The following is a 19956-nucleotide window of genomic DNA, read 5'->3' as shown; positions in this document are numbered from 1 at the left end:
CTCCAGCCGGTGAATTATTACAACCTTTTGGAAGGGCGGGAGCGAAGCTCGCATGGTGGTGGTGGCGGCGGTGACTTGGACGGCAGGCACAGCGAGGGACGGCGGCAGAGATCTTAGACGGCCAAGTGACGGTACCTCTGCTCCCCCTCCCGCTCATCTGCCTCCTCCCCATCTGCATCTGCTGCGACTTAGGGGAGATGGGACCGGTGGAAGCTGTACGTCGCCGGAGTAGCCGCCGACACAATCGATCTGGCCGGTGGAGACCGTACGGTAGCGGAACGGCCGCCCGCACCGCGGCTGCCGTAGCCGCTGGCACCGGCGCAAGGAGGAGCGCCAGAGGCCACACGCCGCTAGCATTGATGAATGACGGGTGTCAACCAAGGTTCAGAATTCAGACCCCATCTTGCACCAGGAGCAATGTCCCGGCAAATCGCACAGGCAACGTTTAGCTTCATCACTCCCCCATTAGCTGATTACCCTGCATGGCCTCTGAATCCTTGAGCCTTGGTCCTTGGCAGCACATGCCCAAGTTGCCATACACACATTCCAGGATATAGGTACAAGAGACAAACGTATTCACAAATAGTACAATCACGTTTTGATAAAATGAACAATTATAGAGTCCAAATGGAAAAGAATAAATGCTAAGTCTCTCGTCTGCCAAATGTTTGGGAATTTGAAGTTTGGAAACAACAGAAATAAACACGACATGCGGTTGGTTGAAGCACGGCTCAAATATTAAAGCTTCATTGAGCTACTCCACAACTTCTTCGATCTCGCTGGTCCCACTGAAGCTAGCAGTAGCATGGCTGCTCTGATGAAAGCCTCCCTCCTGTGTGTCTTCTTCTTCTTCTTCTTCTTCTTCTTCTTCTTCTTCTTCTTCTTCTTCTTCTGCAGCTGCTTTTACAATCTCAGGCCTCTTACTGGAACTAGAAACTCTGTTCTCTTGAAAAATCTCAGTCTTCGGGATGCAGTCACCATCTTTGTCCTCTTCAGCGATGCATAGAGTGATGTTGTTCTGGTGCTCCTTACACTCAGCTTTCAAGGCTTCAGTTATCTTCTGGACGCCCTTGTTGGTTGCATACCATTTGGAGTACCGGAGAGTAACCTTTTGAAGGTTTAGGAGGTGCTTGATGCCCATATGTTCTTCACTAGCTGATCCATTGTACAGCTTGAACTCAAGATGTTCCAGCTTTGGCATGGCTCCTTCCTCAAAGATTACCCTTGGCATTCGGGAATCAACGTAGAACCTCTCAAGTTTTGCAAATCCCTCACAGCTGATACGTATCATTTCTGTTGGGAGGACTTCAAGCCGCACGATGAGGATCTGCAATCTAGGCAGCTCTCGGAGTATCTTCAGATCCTCCTCCTCTACCTTGCAGACTCTGATATCCAGCATACGAAGAATGAGATTGTACTGATTGCAGCTCTCGGAGCAATTCTTTGCAATATGAGACGGAACGTCCAAGGATCTTCTTACCACTGTAAGATTCTTCCTACAGTTGAGAATGTACTGTGTATCCAGTAGTGTGCTCAACCTGAAATCACTACAAACCACCAGGGATCTCAGCCTGGTAGAACTGAGGGAAGACAGCAGCACATCATTCATCCGTGTGTGTTCCGGCTCATCACTTAACAGTACTACAATCTCGTCGAGATTCTGGAGCTTACCAAGCTCCTTCAGAGAGGATGCCGAACATTTCCTCAAATCAATGGTGCCTAATTGCTCCAGTGATGTCAGCTTCCCAAATCCATAAGGTAACTTCACTCCTTCACAGGATTCATTGTCACCAATAAGCAGATGGACCAGTCCCGTGAGCCGGAGAATTTGATCCGGTATTTCCTTGAATCCTGACTTCCTTGCATCTAGAGTCTTCAGATGCTGTAACTTGCCAATTTCTGTTGGGAGCTGGGTGATTTGAGTCCCTCCTACATCAAGCCCCTCCAAATAGTGTAGGTTACCTATTTGTGGTGGGAGCTCTGTGATATCTGTCTTTGCAAGGCACAACTGCTTCAGCTGGACCATGCTACAAATGTACTCCACATCAGCTCTCTCTATGCTTTTGCAGCCATCCAAATCCAAATGGCGTATACCTTCAAAGTGCCCCAGCAGAATTCGGTTTGCATGACCAAAAACAGTTAAGGAGCGGACACTACAATTAAAGGCCATACTTGATAGACCAATTAGATTTTCTGTATCTGGACAGTCAATGGAGAGGTGAGTGAAGTTCATATGATGTGCACTTGAAATATCTTTGTCATCAAGTGAAGCAGCAAACTTCTCTTCTATGGCTATGGTTTTAAGGAAATCATGCATCAGAGGGTGGATATGGTAGGATATCACCTCAGAATGGTTGTTCCATTCCAGCGGATGAATAACATTTCTATTGACGAGTTCGGCCAAGTAACGTCTTGCTAATCCTTCTTGACTAAGCTTCTGACTAGTTACAATCCTTTCATTGATCCATTTCTTCACCAACCGGTCTCTTTCAATTGGGTGACCACCAGGGAATGTACTCAAGTACAATAAACCAGTCTTCAGATAATAGGGAAGATCATAGTAGCTAAAAGATACTACCCTCTGCATCTCCTTCCAACTGCTGTCTTCATGACTAATAGACTTGAGCAAGACATGCCATTCATCCTTTGATTTCATCTGCGGAGCACCAGCCAAAACAGAAGACATAGCAATGATGGCTAAAGGGACCCCGCCACATTTCTTCAAGATGTCACTAGATACCTGTTCAAATTCATGTGGACATCCATTCACAGAACCAAATATTCTAGCATACAAGAGTTTTTTTGAGTCCTCATCAGACAAAGGTTCCATTTCATATATTGAATCATTAGCAGATGAACAGCATGCTTCAGATACACTGACTATGCGGGTTGTAGTGATTATTCGGCTGCCAAGATTGTTCTTTCTTGAGAGAGCACGCTTGATAAGTTGCCACACTTCTCCATTCCATATGTCATCTGTCACGATGAGGTACCTGTACCAATTGAGAGTGCATTAGAACATACAAATGACAAACTAATCTAGCATGTTTGTGTGTATATATTTATTCTCACAAAGAGCAACCAGAATGCAGGCCAAAATTAATATATACTCAAAGTGAATAAGGAAAAGGATGCAGAGAGCAGAATACATTCCAAACTCAGGGATCCAATACTCTACTACGACAGTGATTTCAGAGTCAAGGGAGGAAAATACACAAATTCTTGGATCAGAAATTGCCGAAAAATGCCACTGCCCACATTTCAAAATCTAAGTTATGGTATATTTTTCGAATTTACTATTCATGCGGGTGCGCGTGGAATCATGTTCACCTTTCTATTTTCGATTCAATATCTATTAAGATAATGATTATGATAGTTTGACCCTGGATATGGATAAGGAGTTCCTGATTTTTTTTTATGAGTTGTCATGTGTTGAGACGACTTTCATGAATGGAATGAAAAATTAAGAAAAATATTTACCATTGATGGATGCATAATTACTTCGGATTCCTAATGGTAAATGTAGGATTGTCTTGTGCGTCATGAGTTGGTCGGGCTGGCTCGTTGAAGAACATCACGTAGGCTCGTGCGGGGTGGCTGGAGGGCAATTGAATTGTGCCAAACAAATCTTTTTTTGTGAAAATACCTCAGATCTATTATAAAAGTTCACCATAAGTATAAAGCACCACGAACATAATAACAAATACAACGAGGTCCTTGAACCGCTGAACGACCACTACTGCCGATAAAACGAGCTGTCAACTTGCCCCGCTCAATACTGGAGCCGGACTGACCTTCTCAATGACAGCCAAGATGTCTTCACGCACGTGGCCCTAACAAACAGCGTCCCGGAGCCGCACTTGTCGCCACTGAGCCCTTGAATCAATTTGAAGAACTTGACAGGAAATCTCGTCACCGCGTACACATGATCGTTGTCTCGAGGAGTTGACAAGAATCTATGCCAGAGCCTAGGCAGCAAGATTCCCTTCCCCGCCACCGATAATCGAAGCAGCGACCAAAGGACAGGTGAATCCACGGGACTCACAGGCAGAGACCAAGGGGGAGAAGGTTTTGCCCTAGTTGGCTTGTGAGAGGGGAAACAAAGACGTTGCAATTGAATATGTTTAAAATTGTGTTCCTACAATCTCCACCTGATAATGACTCGGTGTTGAGATCCTCGACTCAGAGTAGCTCACTCACTAATTAATAAAAGATGTGTTATGTATGTAAGTTGAGAATTTTACGAAGATGTACTATAAACCTAGTTATAGCATTACGAATTTTACGCAGCAATACAAAAATTTTCCGTGGTTTCATTATATGAAGTAAAACTATCAAGCCGCAACAGGATAACAGAAGGATACCTCTTGCCATGAAGGTATTCAATGAGTTTGTTGATCAATTTGGATTCGCCCCATGCCTTGTTATAAATGTCTGCATACTTGTTCTTGTCAAGTTCATAGAGAATATCCTTGAAGACTTTCTTCGAGTCGGGATTTTGAGAAACCGAAACAAAAGCATAACAATCAAATTGCCATTTGATCTTACAATACACTGCTTTGACAAGAGCTGTCTTGCCCAATCCACCAAATCCAACAACAGAGATCGTCTTCAATGGTTGCTTCGACCAATTATCACCTTCGGTCAACACATTGATCAACTTGTCCCTGGAATCTTCAATCCCAATGAGCTCTTCCACATCCGTGTACAAAGCCATTATACGAGAATCAATATGAGCAATAAAATCGGTATCCCTAATTTCCACCTCATACGTTTGGCTCAGCTCAGTTAATTCTTTAGCTTGATCAACAGCTTCTTGTAGAGCACTCCAATGGAGATCTTTGTCCTTCTTCAATAATTTGATGGTTTTCTTGAGTAACTTCTTAGCTCTGTTTTTCTGGTTGGCAGGGTCATCACCTTCCTCCGCATGCTCCATGAAGGCATCGACAATGTCCACAATTTTGTAGGTTAACTCCTTCACCCTTCTTGCCCAGATCTTGACCCGCCCATTGAGCTGCTCAGGTGGCATTCTCGCCACCTTATGGAGGAAGGCACGCATCAGTGTGACCTCTCTCACAAGAGAGCTGATGCCTTTCCTCACATGTTCCTCCAGGGTGAACTCACCTCTGAGAAGATCGCCGAGCTTTGGGAGGAGAGTGCCGATAGCCACCACGGCGACCTCCATGGCATGCTCGACCTCTCTAGCTACATGTTGTTGTGGACATGCTTTGGGTGGAAGGAAAGAAGCTAGCTGGTGGTGCTCTGCGGTTACAAAGGATGCACTCTCGTCAATGTTCGTATTGCTATGCTAAATGAGAAGCTATGTGTATAGTGGATGATTTCGATTTATCAACCAAGAGCAAATCGACATGGCCGATCACGTGCACAAGGCTCACTTCCTTGTGGGCCTCTGGAGTCTGGACAGCTAGGCCCCAAGTATCAGCTGGATGCAGTAGTAGCTTGCAGTGTTAGCCTGGCTGCTCTGGCAAGGGTCAGAGATCCGATCTTAATTAACTGAGACGGCCGCGCCGAAAGTAGCCTTGGATGGCACTTGGACTGCAGAGCCCCGGGTTAAACTACACTGCACCACCAATCTCCATGCATTGTTGGATTGTATTGTAAAGAAAATCAAGATTGGATTCCCCCTGCTCCCTCAGACCATGTGGACGTGTATCGGTCTATGTGACCATCTCTACGCTCTATGTATTCAAGAATATAAAATGTCTAAGCTCTAGGATAAGGGTGACGCTTTTGACACCTTTTCCATTGGTACTTGCAAATGGTCACCACGCTTGCGATCATGCCTACGAGAAAGTGCAGTATTTTTGACGAAATGGGTTCCCCTGCCCCATTTTTTTAATTAAAACGAGGCAAAACAACGACCAGACCTGTTCACAACGCTCGAGGCGCAACCAGGGTCGCTGAGCCAGACATAGCTACATAGTTCAAACGAAAGCGCTAAGGGAGAGTATTAAACAAGGAGGCTCAACAAAACTGAAACTACCCCAAAAGCACGTCCCCTAACGAGAATGAGCCCTCAGTTAGAAGCCTAGCTTGTCATTTCCATCGAAATAGTCTTTCGCCCTACTTTATATATAAAGCAACAATCAAACACAATACACAGCCGAACGATACCCGAGATTGCTCACGCTCAAGAGGCACTTCATCTTCACCTTCAAGTGTTGCATCCATGGTTTTAAATAGCCCGCTATAGGGTTTAGAAGAGGCCCTGCGCTAAGGGTTTTTTGTCCAAACACATGAACAAACATTTTAAATAGCTCGCTATAGCACCGCTATAGCATTTAAAAGAGGTCCGTCGCTAAGAGGAGCCAAAAAATATTCTTAAGTATTAGCAGTTGAGTTGTCAGTTCAACCACACCTGAATAATTTAGTATCTGCACCAAAGTATTTAGTAGCAAAGTAGTATGATAGTAATGGTAACAATGGCAAAAGTAAAGATAATAGTTTTGTAGTAATTGTAACAGTAGCAACGGAAAAGTAAATAAGCGAAGCACAATATGTGAAAAGCTCGTAGGCATTGGATTAGTGATGAGTAATTATGTCGGATGCGATCCCTCATGTAATAGCTATAACATAGGGTGACACAGAACTAGCTCCAGTTCATCAATGTAATGTAGGCATGTATTCCGAATATAGTCATACATGCTTATGAAAAAGAACTTGTATGACATCTTTTGTCCTACCCTCCCATGGGAGCGGGGTCCTAGTGGAAACTAAGGGATATTAATGCCTCCTTTTAATAGAGAACCGGAATAAAGCATTAGCACATAGTGAATACATGAACTCCTTAAACTATGGTCATCACCGAGAAGTATCCCGATTATTGTCACTTCGGGGTTGTCGGATCATAACACATAATATGTGACTATAGACTTGCAAGATAGGATCAAGAACTCATATATATTCATGCAAACATAATAGGTTCAGATCTGAAATCATGGCACTCGGGCCCTAGTGACAAGCATTAAGCATAGCAAAGTCATAGCAACATCAATCTCAGAACATAGTGGATACTAGGGATCAAACCCTAACAAAACTAACACTACAAGAAACCTGTTAATCTATGATGGATTTCTAGTGATGGTTTTAGAAACCGTCATCAATGGTATTCCATCGGTGACGGTTAGCCTAGATCCATCATAGATCATCAAGAGGACGGCGAGCCCTAAAAACTGGTGACGATTTTATGACAAACATTTCCTCACCGTCATAATCCCAATATGTAAATCGTCATGGATTTACCTGCGGGCTTTTGTTCCCTTTTTACTCCAATTTTGAGCAGTCGTTGATTTTTGTACCTAATGTGTCGTGCTCAAGGTAGTCCCCATTATCAAAATGGATCGGGCCCAACCTATCAGGTTGATATGGGATGCAGAGATTTCAGGTTATCGTATAGGACTCGGACAGTCAGCTCGCTTTAGACCCAGCCGGCATCATAACACGGGTCACACCTCTTCGACTTAACTGTTGCTATTGGCCCCCCAGCCCAATGTTATTCTTTTTATCCGCTTAGGGGCTCTTGCAGCTTGGCCCATGTTCAAGCACCCACAACTCGTGCAACTCCATCTCGATAAATCCTATTTGACGTTGTCGGACATTCACACACAAAGAACAAGCGAACGTAGTTCACCGGTCCGTTAATGTTGCCCAGGTTTAGCAACATTCCAGAAGGTTTCGATATGGCTTTTTACTGTTTTTTGATTTCCCTCTTCCCTGTCATTTTTAGTCAATTTTATTTTCCTTTTCCTTTTTCTTTTTTCTTTTTTTATTCTTTATTTTTTATCCCCTTGTTTCCTTCTTTCTATGTTTTTCCCAAAAAATTGTTTGTGTTTTCAATATTTGTTCCAAATCTGAAAAAAAAATCCCTATTTTCAAATTGGTTCACAGTTTTTTTCCAAATATATGTTATGCTTTAAAAAATTATTTGGAAATTTCAAAAGAGTTCCCATTTCAAAAATAAGTTCATAAATTAATTTAATTTAGAAATTTTCAAAAGTTGTTCGCATTTTCAAAAAATGTTTGGAATTTTCAGAAACTATTTCTAGTTCAAAAAAATACACAAGAATGGTCGAAAATATTCAAAGTTTGTTCACATTTTTGGAAAATGTTGCCGGTTTTAAAAAATATTTGTATTTTTTAAAAATGTTCCAAAATGTTATAAACAGTTTGCACTTTCAAGAATATTCACTTTTTCAGTAAATTTCAGAAATTTTATAAAGATTTTTTCCCTTCTTCTTTTTTTTTCCAAGAAATCACAAATTTTGAAAATTGTTGTTCGAATTCTGAAAATTGTACCCGTTCTCTCATTTGTTCACAATACTTTGTTCCAAATATATAAAAAAATGTTCACGATTTAAAAAATTATTTGCAAAATTTTAAAAAGTTCACATTTCAAAAATAAGTTTATAAATTAAAAAATATGGAAATTTGAAAGTTGTTCGTATTTTCCAAAAATGTTCAGAATTTCCAAAAAAATGTTCCCTGTTAAAAAATACACAAGTTAAAACCATGGTCAGAAATGCTTAAAACTTGTTCATGTTGCCAAACAATTTTCCCATTTAAAAAAATTATTTATATGTTTAAATAATGTTTAGTAATTTTATAAACTATTTGCGCTTTAAAAAATATTCGTTTTAAAAAAAATTGATTTTAAAAAAATAAAAACTGTTGCTATAATGTGTGTTGCTACAGCGCCATGGCGATTGGGCAATGGATACAACGTGTTAAATGGGTCGGCCCACTCGGGGCAACTCTGTGCGAATGAAATCATGTCGATCGCATCCAGCACACCAGCACAAACGCCTAAAAAAATTTAAAAAAGTAGACCAGCACTATGTGCTCAAAACTAGGCTTTTACAAATATCTATTAGCAATTAAATCTTCAGAAAAATAACACAGTTGGCTTTCACTAAATAGTTTATACACCATGCCATCTATTCAATCGTGTAAAGCTTGTTGACCTATTTTTGACTCATTTCATCCATAATTTGAAACGTGCTGCAAATAATTTGACCTATGTAGAATAGAAATGTGCTGCAACTAACAATCACAATCAAAATAACAAAACGTCAAATCTGGATTAATACCAGCCATAGCTCAAATAATTCATAAATCAGCAATAATTCATCATTCATCATATTCATACCGGCCATAAATTCAAAGAAAGGCTAGCTTAAGTTGCTAAATTACTAGAACACTTGAATGAGCATATACAATCTGCTATAGCATAGGCCACGTATCAACTAGAGTTGCTAGACCAAAACACCTAAGCACTATTAGATGCATCGCAATTTTTCCTTTGTTTCCAACATTCACCCAGCTTGTGCTTCATCCCAGGTCTAGTCGATGGATCCTCAACAGTGTCATCAGCGGCATGCACACAGGATGAAGAAGCTGTCAGTTTGTTCTCCCCATTGTTGTTAATATGTTCCTCCACCAGAGCAGACCATCCAGATAAAACTATTCTGTCAGGCTCTTTCTCCTCGTCAATTTCTTCCCTGCATGCATCACGGAAGAAATGAAGTTCTAGTCATTGACAGAGAGCTGAATTGAAAAAATGGATAGGACAGAAATAAAATGTTCATGTCTTGTTTGCCTCTACAACACAACGACCTATCAATGTATTTGAGGTAGGATATTAAGCATTGAATGTGTGGAAAAAAATACATCATAAAACTAATATGTATGTGAGAGCATTTTATAAAACAGCAGTTTCAGTATGATGCTACTACTCTGGGATAGTGGGAAACCGTCTGCTAACATTAATTAGCAAAATTGTATAAAGGATTTCCATGTATATTCTAGGCTACTCCCTCCGTCCCATAATGTAAGACGTTTTTACAAGCTAACATAGCTTGCAAAAACGTCTTACATTACGGGACGGAGGGAGTAGTAAGTAACTAGAATCATCTATGAACACCTAGTTTTTATTGTGCAAGAGTCATCATAACTAATATTCTATAAAGGCTGTTGGAAGGCAAGGGGAAGCAAAAAAAATATTCGATGCAAACATAGAGCTGAGGTATAGTTTTAGAAGACATAACGGGCCCATAAGAAGCCAACCTGTTTTTTCAAAAAGCATTAATACATAGAAAACACAGATATGAATCTGTGCTTAATGTTAATGCTGCAGACAACTCCTGCCAGAAATCCTCAACAGTAAGCTTTGTGCCATTAATACTGGAGCTGGCAGTTCAGCCAAGACCTGTAATAGTTGATCAACACTAAGCTGGCAATAAATATATTGCAACCGACAATATGGAAGCACAAGGGCACAGCCTAAAAAGGAGAAAAATGTCATTGGAGTGCATTGTTCCATTGACCCTTGCCTTGAACAAGAAACATTATGAGTCTATGATGATAGTTTGCAGCCTTGTCTTCCTCTAAGCCATCACCATCCTCAAAAACAAGCTAGAGCCAATAATTGCCAGTTGTAGGTTCATTCCAAGTTTGCTTTTTTATAATCTTGTCAATAACCTCCCTAATCTTCGTGGCCTTAGTGTTAACATCCAGCAGAAGAGGGGTTTGATGCATTCAGTTTCAGTTTCATGTCAAATACAAAAGAGAATAATAACATATAAGAACAAGATATCTTAAGACAGTGCAAAATACCTCAGAGCAGACATAGCGTGATTTATTAGGTTCAAAAGGTTCTACAGGCATCAGGAGCAACTTTTTGTAGTATGTTCAAGACAATATGTCATTCTGTAGCATGCCAAAAAATGAAGTTACAGTGCTTTACTGTATTGCCGGTGAAGTAGGCACATAAACGCATAAATAAAATATGATACCATGTAAAAGAAGGATGCCAGGAAAGTGGCAATAGCAGCACTCTTTTCAAATTACCATATCCAGAAAACAAGTACACTGAATTATAAACTTCAGGAAGAGTTCAGTAAAGTGAAGATTGCGGAAGTTATCTCGATTCAAGGTGCAACAATATATATTTTATCAGTAGACAATCTTTCACTAATGTAAGCTTTCCTAGTTCCATTACTTGTCTGGTGTGTGCAGAAGTATATTAAATATAAAAGATGTTAATGCCAAGCAAGATAGCCCGAATATCGATACCTGACACCCCAGAATCATTCTTCTGGCATGTTTTTGGCACCTTTTATCCTATTAGAGATGATGCTCGGTATAATTAATGATGAAATGTTGAGACATGCTAATCATTATGTCAAATCAGGTGAATTACCCCCATCAATATAGTAGTAAATGATTTTTAAATAGTTTGTAACATTTGTAAAATGTATGTGTTGTTTCAGAAACTTCTGAAGGGCTAAGAGAGTAAGCACCATCCATAACGACAGGAGGACTATTCTTGCTTGGATAGACAATAACTGAGGAATGTACAACTTTTACAATAGACAAATTCTTCACTAATATTCTTTCCCTCTTGCAGAAGTGTGGTAATGGTATATGAAATTAGCACGCACAACAATATCACATGCACATCACCACATACATCAACTCTCGCCTCGAGGAAGATGGCACCAGCGAAGTGCCCAAAATACGTAATCCAATCAAGAACCTGCAAATAAAAAGGATAGTAATTTCAGAGAAGAGCAACAAAAGCCCCTAAAGAGAGCATGGACATTTATACAAAGCTTCAAGAGACCTACAATGAGCCAACAATAACTAGCCTATATCATCAGAACAAGATGTGAAAATACTTAAGCATGCAGCAGAAATAATGCACTGATGGTAGTAGGAGATAATGTCAATACTAATTTACTGAAATGATTTCCAGTAGCAATAAGTTCACACGTATCAATAGCAGTAAGTTTACTACAAATATATCAACTTCTAAACAAAAAAGATGTATCACCCTGATGTTGCATAGTTACTTCAGAAAACTGTAGCAGCACACATCTTACATCAATTTCAAACATGGTTTTCGAGTCAATGAGTTGTTCTAAGGTAGCGACTCGTGATGAGTCAAGCCTGGCCGATCGACTAGTCGCGACTAGTCTCGACTAGTCGAGGGGTTTGAGTCAAACATGGCAGTGTGACTCATCGACTAATCGACCACTAGTCGCGTGACTCAAAAATGGTGTTTCAAATCCTATATAGAGATTATCAAACAAACACTCACAAGCAACCAGCACAAGAACTGTGAAGGCACAATTAGGTATAAGGAACATCAAATCAAGTTTTTTGTTCAGCTAGCATGACCCACATAAATGAAAGCATCAATGTGCTGCCACTGGATTAGAGGAAACTGAAAAGACCTTAAGAGTGCTTGCCTTTACCGCCTCTTACTAAGTAGAGGAAAATTTTCAGCAAGATAAAACCTTTTAGTTCGACCAACCGTGAGCTTGAGCAGATGATGTACTTGTCTCACTCGTTCAAGGGCACCATCTCGGTATAATATAGATGGAGAATAAGGAAAAATCACCAAATGAGGAACTGAACCATCAACCATTTTTATGTAGGGCTAGAAGCTACGAATAAGCTCCCTCGTTTAGTTAATCTCAATCATTCTGTCAAGCCATGTATTGAGTCATTGTTAGCTCATCTCTTTTGTAAAGGAAAAAAGGAAAATATATATCCTATTTATGCCATGACCTTTCTATGGTCAATTAACTGGTAGATGAATGATAGACCAATAGAGTGAGCCCCTACATGAATCACTGCATTTGTTGGCCCACATGCATATAACCTAAATCACCATCAACACTTCATTAATAGCATTATACAAATACAAAGGAACCTGAACTAAGTGACTTAAGAGGCGGCTTTGCATAAATTCGTAAAGTATTAAACAAGAATATTCAGAATAGGTATACCAAGTCACTCGCCGTTGAAGATGCCGCAACTCCCACTACAAGAAATATGTCAACTTATGACCTTCTGTCAGTGACCCTGGAAGAATTGGTCATAAATTTATGACCATTTCAGACCAATTGGTCAAAAGCTGTTCGGGGGGCTCCAAACCCTAAACCATTGCGACCATTTTGGTCAGAAGGTCGTAATTTCCTTACACGAAATGGTCATAAAGCAAACAGCGCTAGTCCGTTGCCTTATTTCAAGTTATTAACGACCAATATAGATGGTCATAGCCTTGTAAATTGTGGTGGGTTGCTATGACTAGGCGCCACCTCATCAGTTTTGCCCATGTGTCATGTCCATGTGGCAGTTTTTACCCTAGGTTGTGAAGCAACCTATATTTCTGTCATTCCCAAAATTCCCAAAAAAAATCTCATAAATTCTTTGGGTCATATCTTCGTCAAATATGTAGAAACCTTCCTTGCCTAGTTCAAAAATAATTCAAAAATATTCATTTTCCTATTCTGTTCAGAACAACAGTTTGTGAAGGAAGTACCACTTTGGCATGTACAAATAGTATCCATTTTCTACAGTGCTTTCCTATGCCCAAATAACCATCCTCCACCAAATGCCAGCTCAATCTATTCATTATTTTGAGCCGAGCTTCAACATTCGTAGTTATGTCCAGTGTGGTAGTTTGCAAAGCAAGTACCACCTAGGCTCCTCCTTTTGAGCTGAAAATTTGTGAAAATGGTCTTCTTAGTAACTAATCATCCTCAGCCAAAACTCACGCCCATTAGCCATGTACATTTCCCGTACCGCTAATCAAACACTTGGCTGCTAATTCATGTTTGAGCATCGATCGGTCTCCTCGTGAGAATCTTATGCTGTAATTTTCTTCCTAGCACCAACCCGGGGAGTTCCCAACCCACTAGACATGCCTAGGCCGCCCAGAACACATGGAAACGCCACGGTCACGCGGTGACCACGCGGCGGGCATGCGAGTTTACGCGCTCTAGAGTTGGGGCCCTCGGCCACCGCCCAAACCTCGACGTATCGCCACCAAACCATGTATTTATGATTAAATAGGTCCTTATGTAACTAGAAATGATTTTTGGAAAAAATAAATAGCAAACTATGAGGCAGCTGCAGTTCAAATTTGACCCGCTTCCAGCTGAATCGGCGGAAATTTGTCTTTTTCATGAGAGGTGGATCAAATTTTTTTACACCCAACCATTTTGTCAATTGTGCATTAAATATGTCCTAGTATTTTATGAAAATTATTTGGTCCAATTTTGCAACAATTATTTGGTAGTTCCTTCACAAAAAAACCTCCTTTCGGGCACTCGAAAAATGGAAAATGGTTTTTTCGTCCAACGAAAATGAAAACTTCCTTAGGCAACATTGTTTGCCATTCCAATATGAACCCTTGTGCACAATATGAGATCATTTGAACAAACTATGCCATGAATGTGGCCATAAGATTGATCATTTGGCTTGAAAGCCATGAATCTTCACACTTCATAACTCATTTCTGAGAACACTTTTTTAAAATAATTACCATATTACAAGTTTGTTATTTTTCCTGGGAACTTGACCACATATAATGACACAATGCGAAGGTTTCCCAATTATTTGATTTTTTTGGAATTTTTTATGCCCATTTCAAAATGCGGTCAAAACGGCGGGAATGACCGTTCCTAGCTAGTGGTTGAATCTTGGAATTTTTTTGGTGTTTTTATGATTAAATAGATACTTATTTACCTAGAAATGATTTTTGGAAAAAATAAATATCAAACTATGAGGCAGCTGCAGTTCAAATTTGACCCGCTTCCAGCTGAATCGGCGGAAATTTGTCTTTTTCACGAGAGGTGGATCAAAACTTTTTACACCCAACCATTTTGTCAATTGTGCATTAAATATGTCCTAGTATTTTATAAAAATGATTTGGTCCAATTTCGCAACAATTATTTGGTAGTTCCTTCACAAAAAAACCTCCTTTTGGGCACTCGAAAAATGGAAAATGGTTTTTTCGTCCAACGAAAATGAAAACTTCCTTAGGCAACATTGTTTGCCATTCCAATATGCACCCTTGTGCACAATATGAGATCATTTGAACAAACTATGCCATGAATGTGGCCATAAGATTGATCATTTGGCTTGTAAGCCATGAATCTTCAAAGATGATAGCTCATTTCCGAGAACACTTTTTTAAAATAATTGCCGTATTAAAAGTTTGTTATTTTTCCTTGGAACTTGGCCACATATAATGACACAATGCGAAGGTTTCCCAATTTTTTGATTTTTTTTGAATTTTTTATGCCCGTTTCAAAATGCGGTTAAAACGACGGGAATGACCGTTCCTAGCTAGTGGTTGAATTTTGGAATTTTTTTGGTGTTTCTCTGATTAAATAGGTCCTTATGTAACTAGAAATGATTTTTGGAAAAAAATAAATATCAAACTATGAGGCAGCTGCAGTTCAAATTTGACCCGCTTCCAGCTGAATCTGCGGAAATTTGTCTTTTTCACGAGAGGTGGATCAAAACTTTTTACACCCAACCATTTTGTCAATTGTGCATTAAATATGGCCTAGTATTTTATAAAAATGATTTGGTCCAATTTTACAACAATTATTTGGTAGTTCGTTCACAAAAAAGCCTCCTTTCGGGCACTCGAAAAATGGAAAATGGTTTTTTCGTCCAACGAAAATGAAAACTTCCTTAGGCAACATTGTTTGCCATTCCAATATGCAACCTTGTGCACAATATGAGATCATTTGAACAAACTATGCCATGAATGTGGCCATAAGATTGATCATTTGGCTTGTAAGCCATGAATCTTCAAAGATGATAGCTCATTTCTGAGAACACTTTTTTTAAAATAATTGCCGTATTACAAGTTTGTTATTTTTCCTGGGAACTTGGCCACATATAATGACACAATTTGAAGGTTTCCCAATTTTTTGATTTTTTTTGAATTTTTTATGGCCGTTTCAAAATACGGTTAAAACGGCGGGAATGACCGTTCCTAACTAGTGGTTGAATTTTGGAATTTTTTTGGTATTTCTCTGATTAAATAGATACTTATGTACCTAGAAATGATTTTTGGAAAAAATAAATAGCAAACTATGAGGCAGCTGTAGTTCAAATTTGACCCGCTTCCAACTGAATCGGCGGAAATTTGTCTTTTTCACGAGAGGTGGATCAAAAAGTTTTACACCCAACCATTTTGTCAATTGTGCATTAAATATGGCCTAGTATTTTATAAAAATGATTTGGTCCAATTTTACAACAATTATTTGGTAGTTCCTTCACAAAAAAACCTCCTTTCGGGCACTCGAAAAATGGGAAATGGTTTTTTCGTCCAACGAAAATGAAAACTTTCTTAGGCAACATTGTTTGCCATTACAAGATGCACCGTTGTGCAAAATATGAGATCATTTGAACAAACTCCCTTGATTTGGTTCAATTTTGCAACATAGATTTGTAGGCATTTAATTTTTTTTCAGAAATTTGGGTCCAAATTATTGATATTTGCGCGCGCCCGAGCCGACCAATGAGAATCGAGGAACCACGTCCACGCGGATCACCAAGTTGGACACGATCTAAGCCATCCATCACGCGCCCATCCAACGGTGGATCTTCTCCTGAAAGACCAAAACCCTAACCCACCTACCCACCCACCCTTTCCTTCTCCAGATCCAATCGAGGCTGCCGCGCCGTCCTCTCCCTCGTCGCGACCTCTCTGTCACCGCCGCCATCCCCACCCACCACCGCCGCCCCTACCCACCGTCGACCTCGTCTCCGCCATCCCCCTCCCCTCGCCTTCCAGCGTGCGTGCGTGCATCCAATCGGCCCCAAAAATGAAGACACGGGGCTTGCTCCTCCTCGTCCCACCCAATCGCCACCGCCGCCGACATCCTCCCTCTCCCCCAATCCCAACCCCATCGGCGGCGAGCTCGTCTCCCCGAGGCCCATCCTCTTCCCTCCATCCCACCGCCGGTGCCCTTAGTATCTCCTTCATCTCCCTACGCTCCAGATCGGGGGGTCGCGGCCGTGCATCCAGATCGAGAGAGGAGGCCGTGTCGCTCCTGCCGCGGCCGGATCCAAGGCCAAGACCGTGGGGTCCTGCTCGGGCTCCTCGCAGGGGCCATGGCGGCAGGATCCACAACCATGGCGGGTCCGAACCCTAGCCGCCGCAGTGGGTCACCGGCACGACCCCCGCACCTCCGACGGGCAACGGCACCAAGGGTCGCTCTACGCGGGCCTTCATCAGCGCCAGCTTCACCACCAGGACCTGCAGCCTCCTCCTCCGGCGTTCATCTGCATCAGGGCAGGTAACCCCGCCAATCCCCTTTCCTTGTGCTCTTTTGGTGATGCAAAATCCGATTCTTCTTGGCCACTGAAACTCGAGCAGTTCTTTAGTTAGTCGGTATGCACGCATTAGAAACAACCTGATTTTGTTCTTGTCCCCTGTAATCGGCGGCGTCGGTTAAGAGACAATGGGTTAATCATGCCAGGCAGGACACTTGCATCCATCCAACCGTGAGGGCTAGCTTGATACAAGCGCATCCATCCGTGAGGGCTAGGGAAATGGTCAAATATAAGAGGATGTTTATGATTCGTGTATGGAGGCACTCTGAACATTTTTTTTGTTTGCACAATAATAATACTGAATTTGTGTGATCTGTCTGATTGCTTATGCTTCTGGCAGATGAGCGATTTTATTTGACAGATGGATTGTAACTTGCCTAGTGAACTGTAAACTAATTTTTGAAAGATCTCCACAATCAATTGATGTCTGGTTGCTGCAAAATGGAAGCATGGTAGAAATTTAAAAAATTGTGTGATTGCACCTGATAGCAAAGCAGTACTACTTGCAGGCATTACGTTTTTTGATCCCCCTTGTTTCCTATTGTGTGTACTGAGAAAGTTTGTTTTTTCAGCTAAGAGGGCATGGGCCTCGACCTCCACGGACGGTGGCTAGATCGAGCGGAGCTTCCCTTCCTCTGCCTGGCGGGGCAAGGACAAGGACAAGCAGCAACATCATCGCATCATCAAGGTTCGATCCCCCTTGTTGCAATCCCTCCCTCCCTCATGTTGAATTGATGTTGAATTCAAGCCAAGGTACCCGTGATTAACCTCTGCTTTCCTCTCTCTCTCCTTGTGCAGTGACTGTTGATTGGTCACCACCAAGCTCAGGTCCATGGAGCTCCAGTGTCAAGGGCACAAAAGTCAGCTACCTGCTGCTCCTTTGTTGATTCTGTTAAGAACTTAATAAGTGCATGCTATATTGTTGCTTACTAGGCCAGAAGTGTTTTTCTATGCTAGAAGTCATTAGTAGATCATGAATCCTTCATTTTGTGTTGCTTTCACCAAAAAACTGCTATTTATCATGAAGCACTAGTATCTTTTGTTGGACTGCAGCAACAGTTGCAACTATGCCGTAATAATTTATACAAGATGCCATCTTGCCTAAACAATCAAACTCAACTGTTGCAGCCTCTTATGTCACCTACTTCCTGTATGAAACAATGAAATAGATGAGCTTAGTTCTGTGCACTTTCTTTTAGTGTTAAGGTTGATGTGCTTTAAATTTTATTTCTGGTTCCTTTAAGCTCAGATATTTTCCAGAATGAAATACATGCTTTTCTGTAACTTTAGATATTTTCCAGAATAGTTTGCTTGGTCCTTCATATCTAAAGCTTGCATGTACTGTAGAAGCTCTACTTTATGCTAATACTTGCTTGTGTAACATCTTTCATGGCATACTTCTAAATGGACAAGTACGTGCGACGTCCAGCGTCAACGATGATGCGGACCATATGTTCAAGTGTTCAACTGCAACCCCATCCATTGCATTGACACCAACGTATGTACTCTGTCTTGCTGAACAGATATGGGCCTGATGCTTGATGTCCTTATGTCTGATGCATGTATCATGTGACATACACATAATTAACTTTGACATAGTTGCTCTGTTACAGCAGATGGCAAGATGAATAGCTAGTGTCTGCACCTGGTAGTTTAATAGGTACTATTGATTGAATATGAATGTTATTCCATATACTCAAATGGAACTTCGATCTGCTGTAACTTTGAATGATGGTTTTTAAATCTTGTCATGTATGTGAAACATTCCATGCTCGTTTGCTGCTCAGTTTGTCATATGTGCCAATTCAATTCCCAATTGTGATCAATAACCATATTCTGGATAAGTAGAATGATCTGGTTAATAATAATAATAAGTAGAATGATAATATACTGGTGTATCTTCACTTTTTATTTTAAAAGTACTCTGTATTCTATCAGTGACTTACCTTTTGCTCTCTATTGAATGCTCAGATGTTTTGCATCAGCCTGTCACTGCTTGCTAAGGGAGAAGCGGGACTTGGAGAAGAAATCTTTCCATTAAGCAGATTACATGTTTGGTTGCTGTGAAGTACCAGATAGGCTAGTTCTATTTTTTTCATGATCCTGGAGTATTTCAGCAGCGCCATGCAAATGCAGTAGCGTTTGTTTTTTGTTTGTAAAAACTTAGTTAGCCCGCAGTCAGTCAGTAGTAGCTCAGCCAGCCAGCCTCAAATAGTATTGCTGGAATGAATGGTTGTAATATAATAACATTGCACGTTGCTTTGAAAATGTACCAGAACTTGTGGTGATGTGGTGATGTGTTGTAATGTCAATGGCAGAATAATTTTTTTGGATTGGATCAATTTTTTCGGAACTGGGCTAGGCCCAAGTTATATTGGACAATTATTTTTGAGGGAAGAACATGAGAGGCCCAGCAAAGAAATGGGCCAGAAAAATACATGATCAAAAAGAAAATCCCCTGTTAAAAGGGCCACGCAAAGAAATCAATAAGGCTGAATTGTTGGGCCAGACTCATGTAGCTAATAAAAGCACAGGAAAAAATACAGTAAAAAGGCCGAATTGTTGGGCTCGGCCCATGTAGAAAATCGAATTGGACCGGGCTGAATCTTGTGCCACATCAGCTTGCCACGCTGGATGCCTACGTGGCCTGGGGAGGTTGCTAGTGACCAAAACGCCACAGTAGGAATATTTTGGTCGTAAACGTCCATGACCTTCTCACAAAGAAGGTCGCTATAGTCAGTTTATGACGGCCAGCTTTTGACCTTCTGTTTTTGGTCACAAAAAGGTCGC

The 19956-nt window shown here is 41.0% G+C and overlaps 1 protein-coding gene across 1 annotated transcript; it reads right to left on the bottom strand.

The window, feature by feature from the left end:
* Positions 1 to 544: 544 nt before the first annotated feature.
* On the bottom strand, positions 545 to 5292 carry LOC119280465 (disease resistance protein Pik-1-like). Its single transcript, XM_037561300.1, has 2 exons — positions 4365 to 5292; positions 545 to 2993 (listed from the first exon to the last, which is right to left on the bottom strand). The coding sequence occupies exons 1-2, from the start codon at positions 5183 to 5185 to the stop codon at positions 755 to 757; spliced, it is 3060 nt and encodes a 1019-aa protein (XP_037417197.1). The 5' UTR covers positions 5186 to 5292; the 3' UTR covers positions 545 to 754.
* Positions 5293 to 19956: the final 14664 nt, after the last annotated feature.

The sequence above is a fragment of the Triticum dicoccoides genome, chromosome 3B (assembly GCF_002162155.2).
Source record: "Triticum dicoccoides isolate Atlit2015 ecotype Zavitan chromosome 3B, WEW_v2.0, whole genome shotgun sequence".
Taxonomy (NCBI): Eukaryota; Viridiplantae; Streptophyta; class Magnoliopsida; order Poales; family Poaceae; genus Triticum; species Triticum dicoccoides.
The sequence above is the reverse complement of the archived record's forward strand: the minus strand, read 5'-3'. Positions and strand labels throughout refer to the sequence as shown.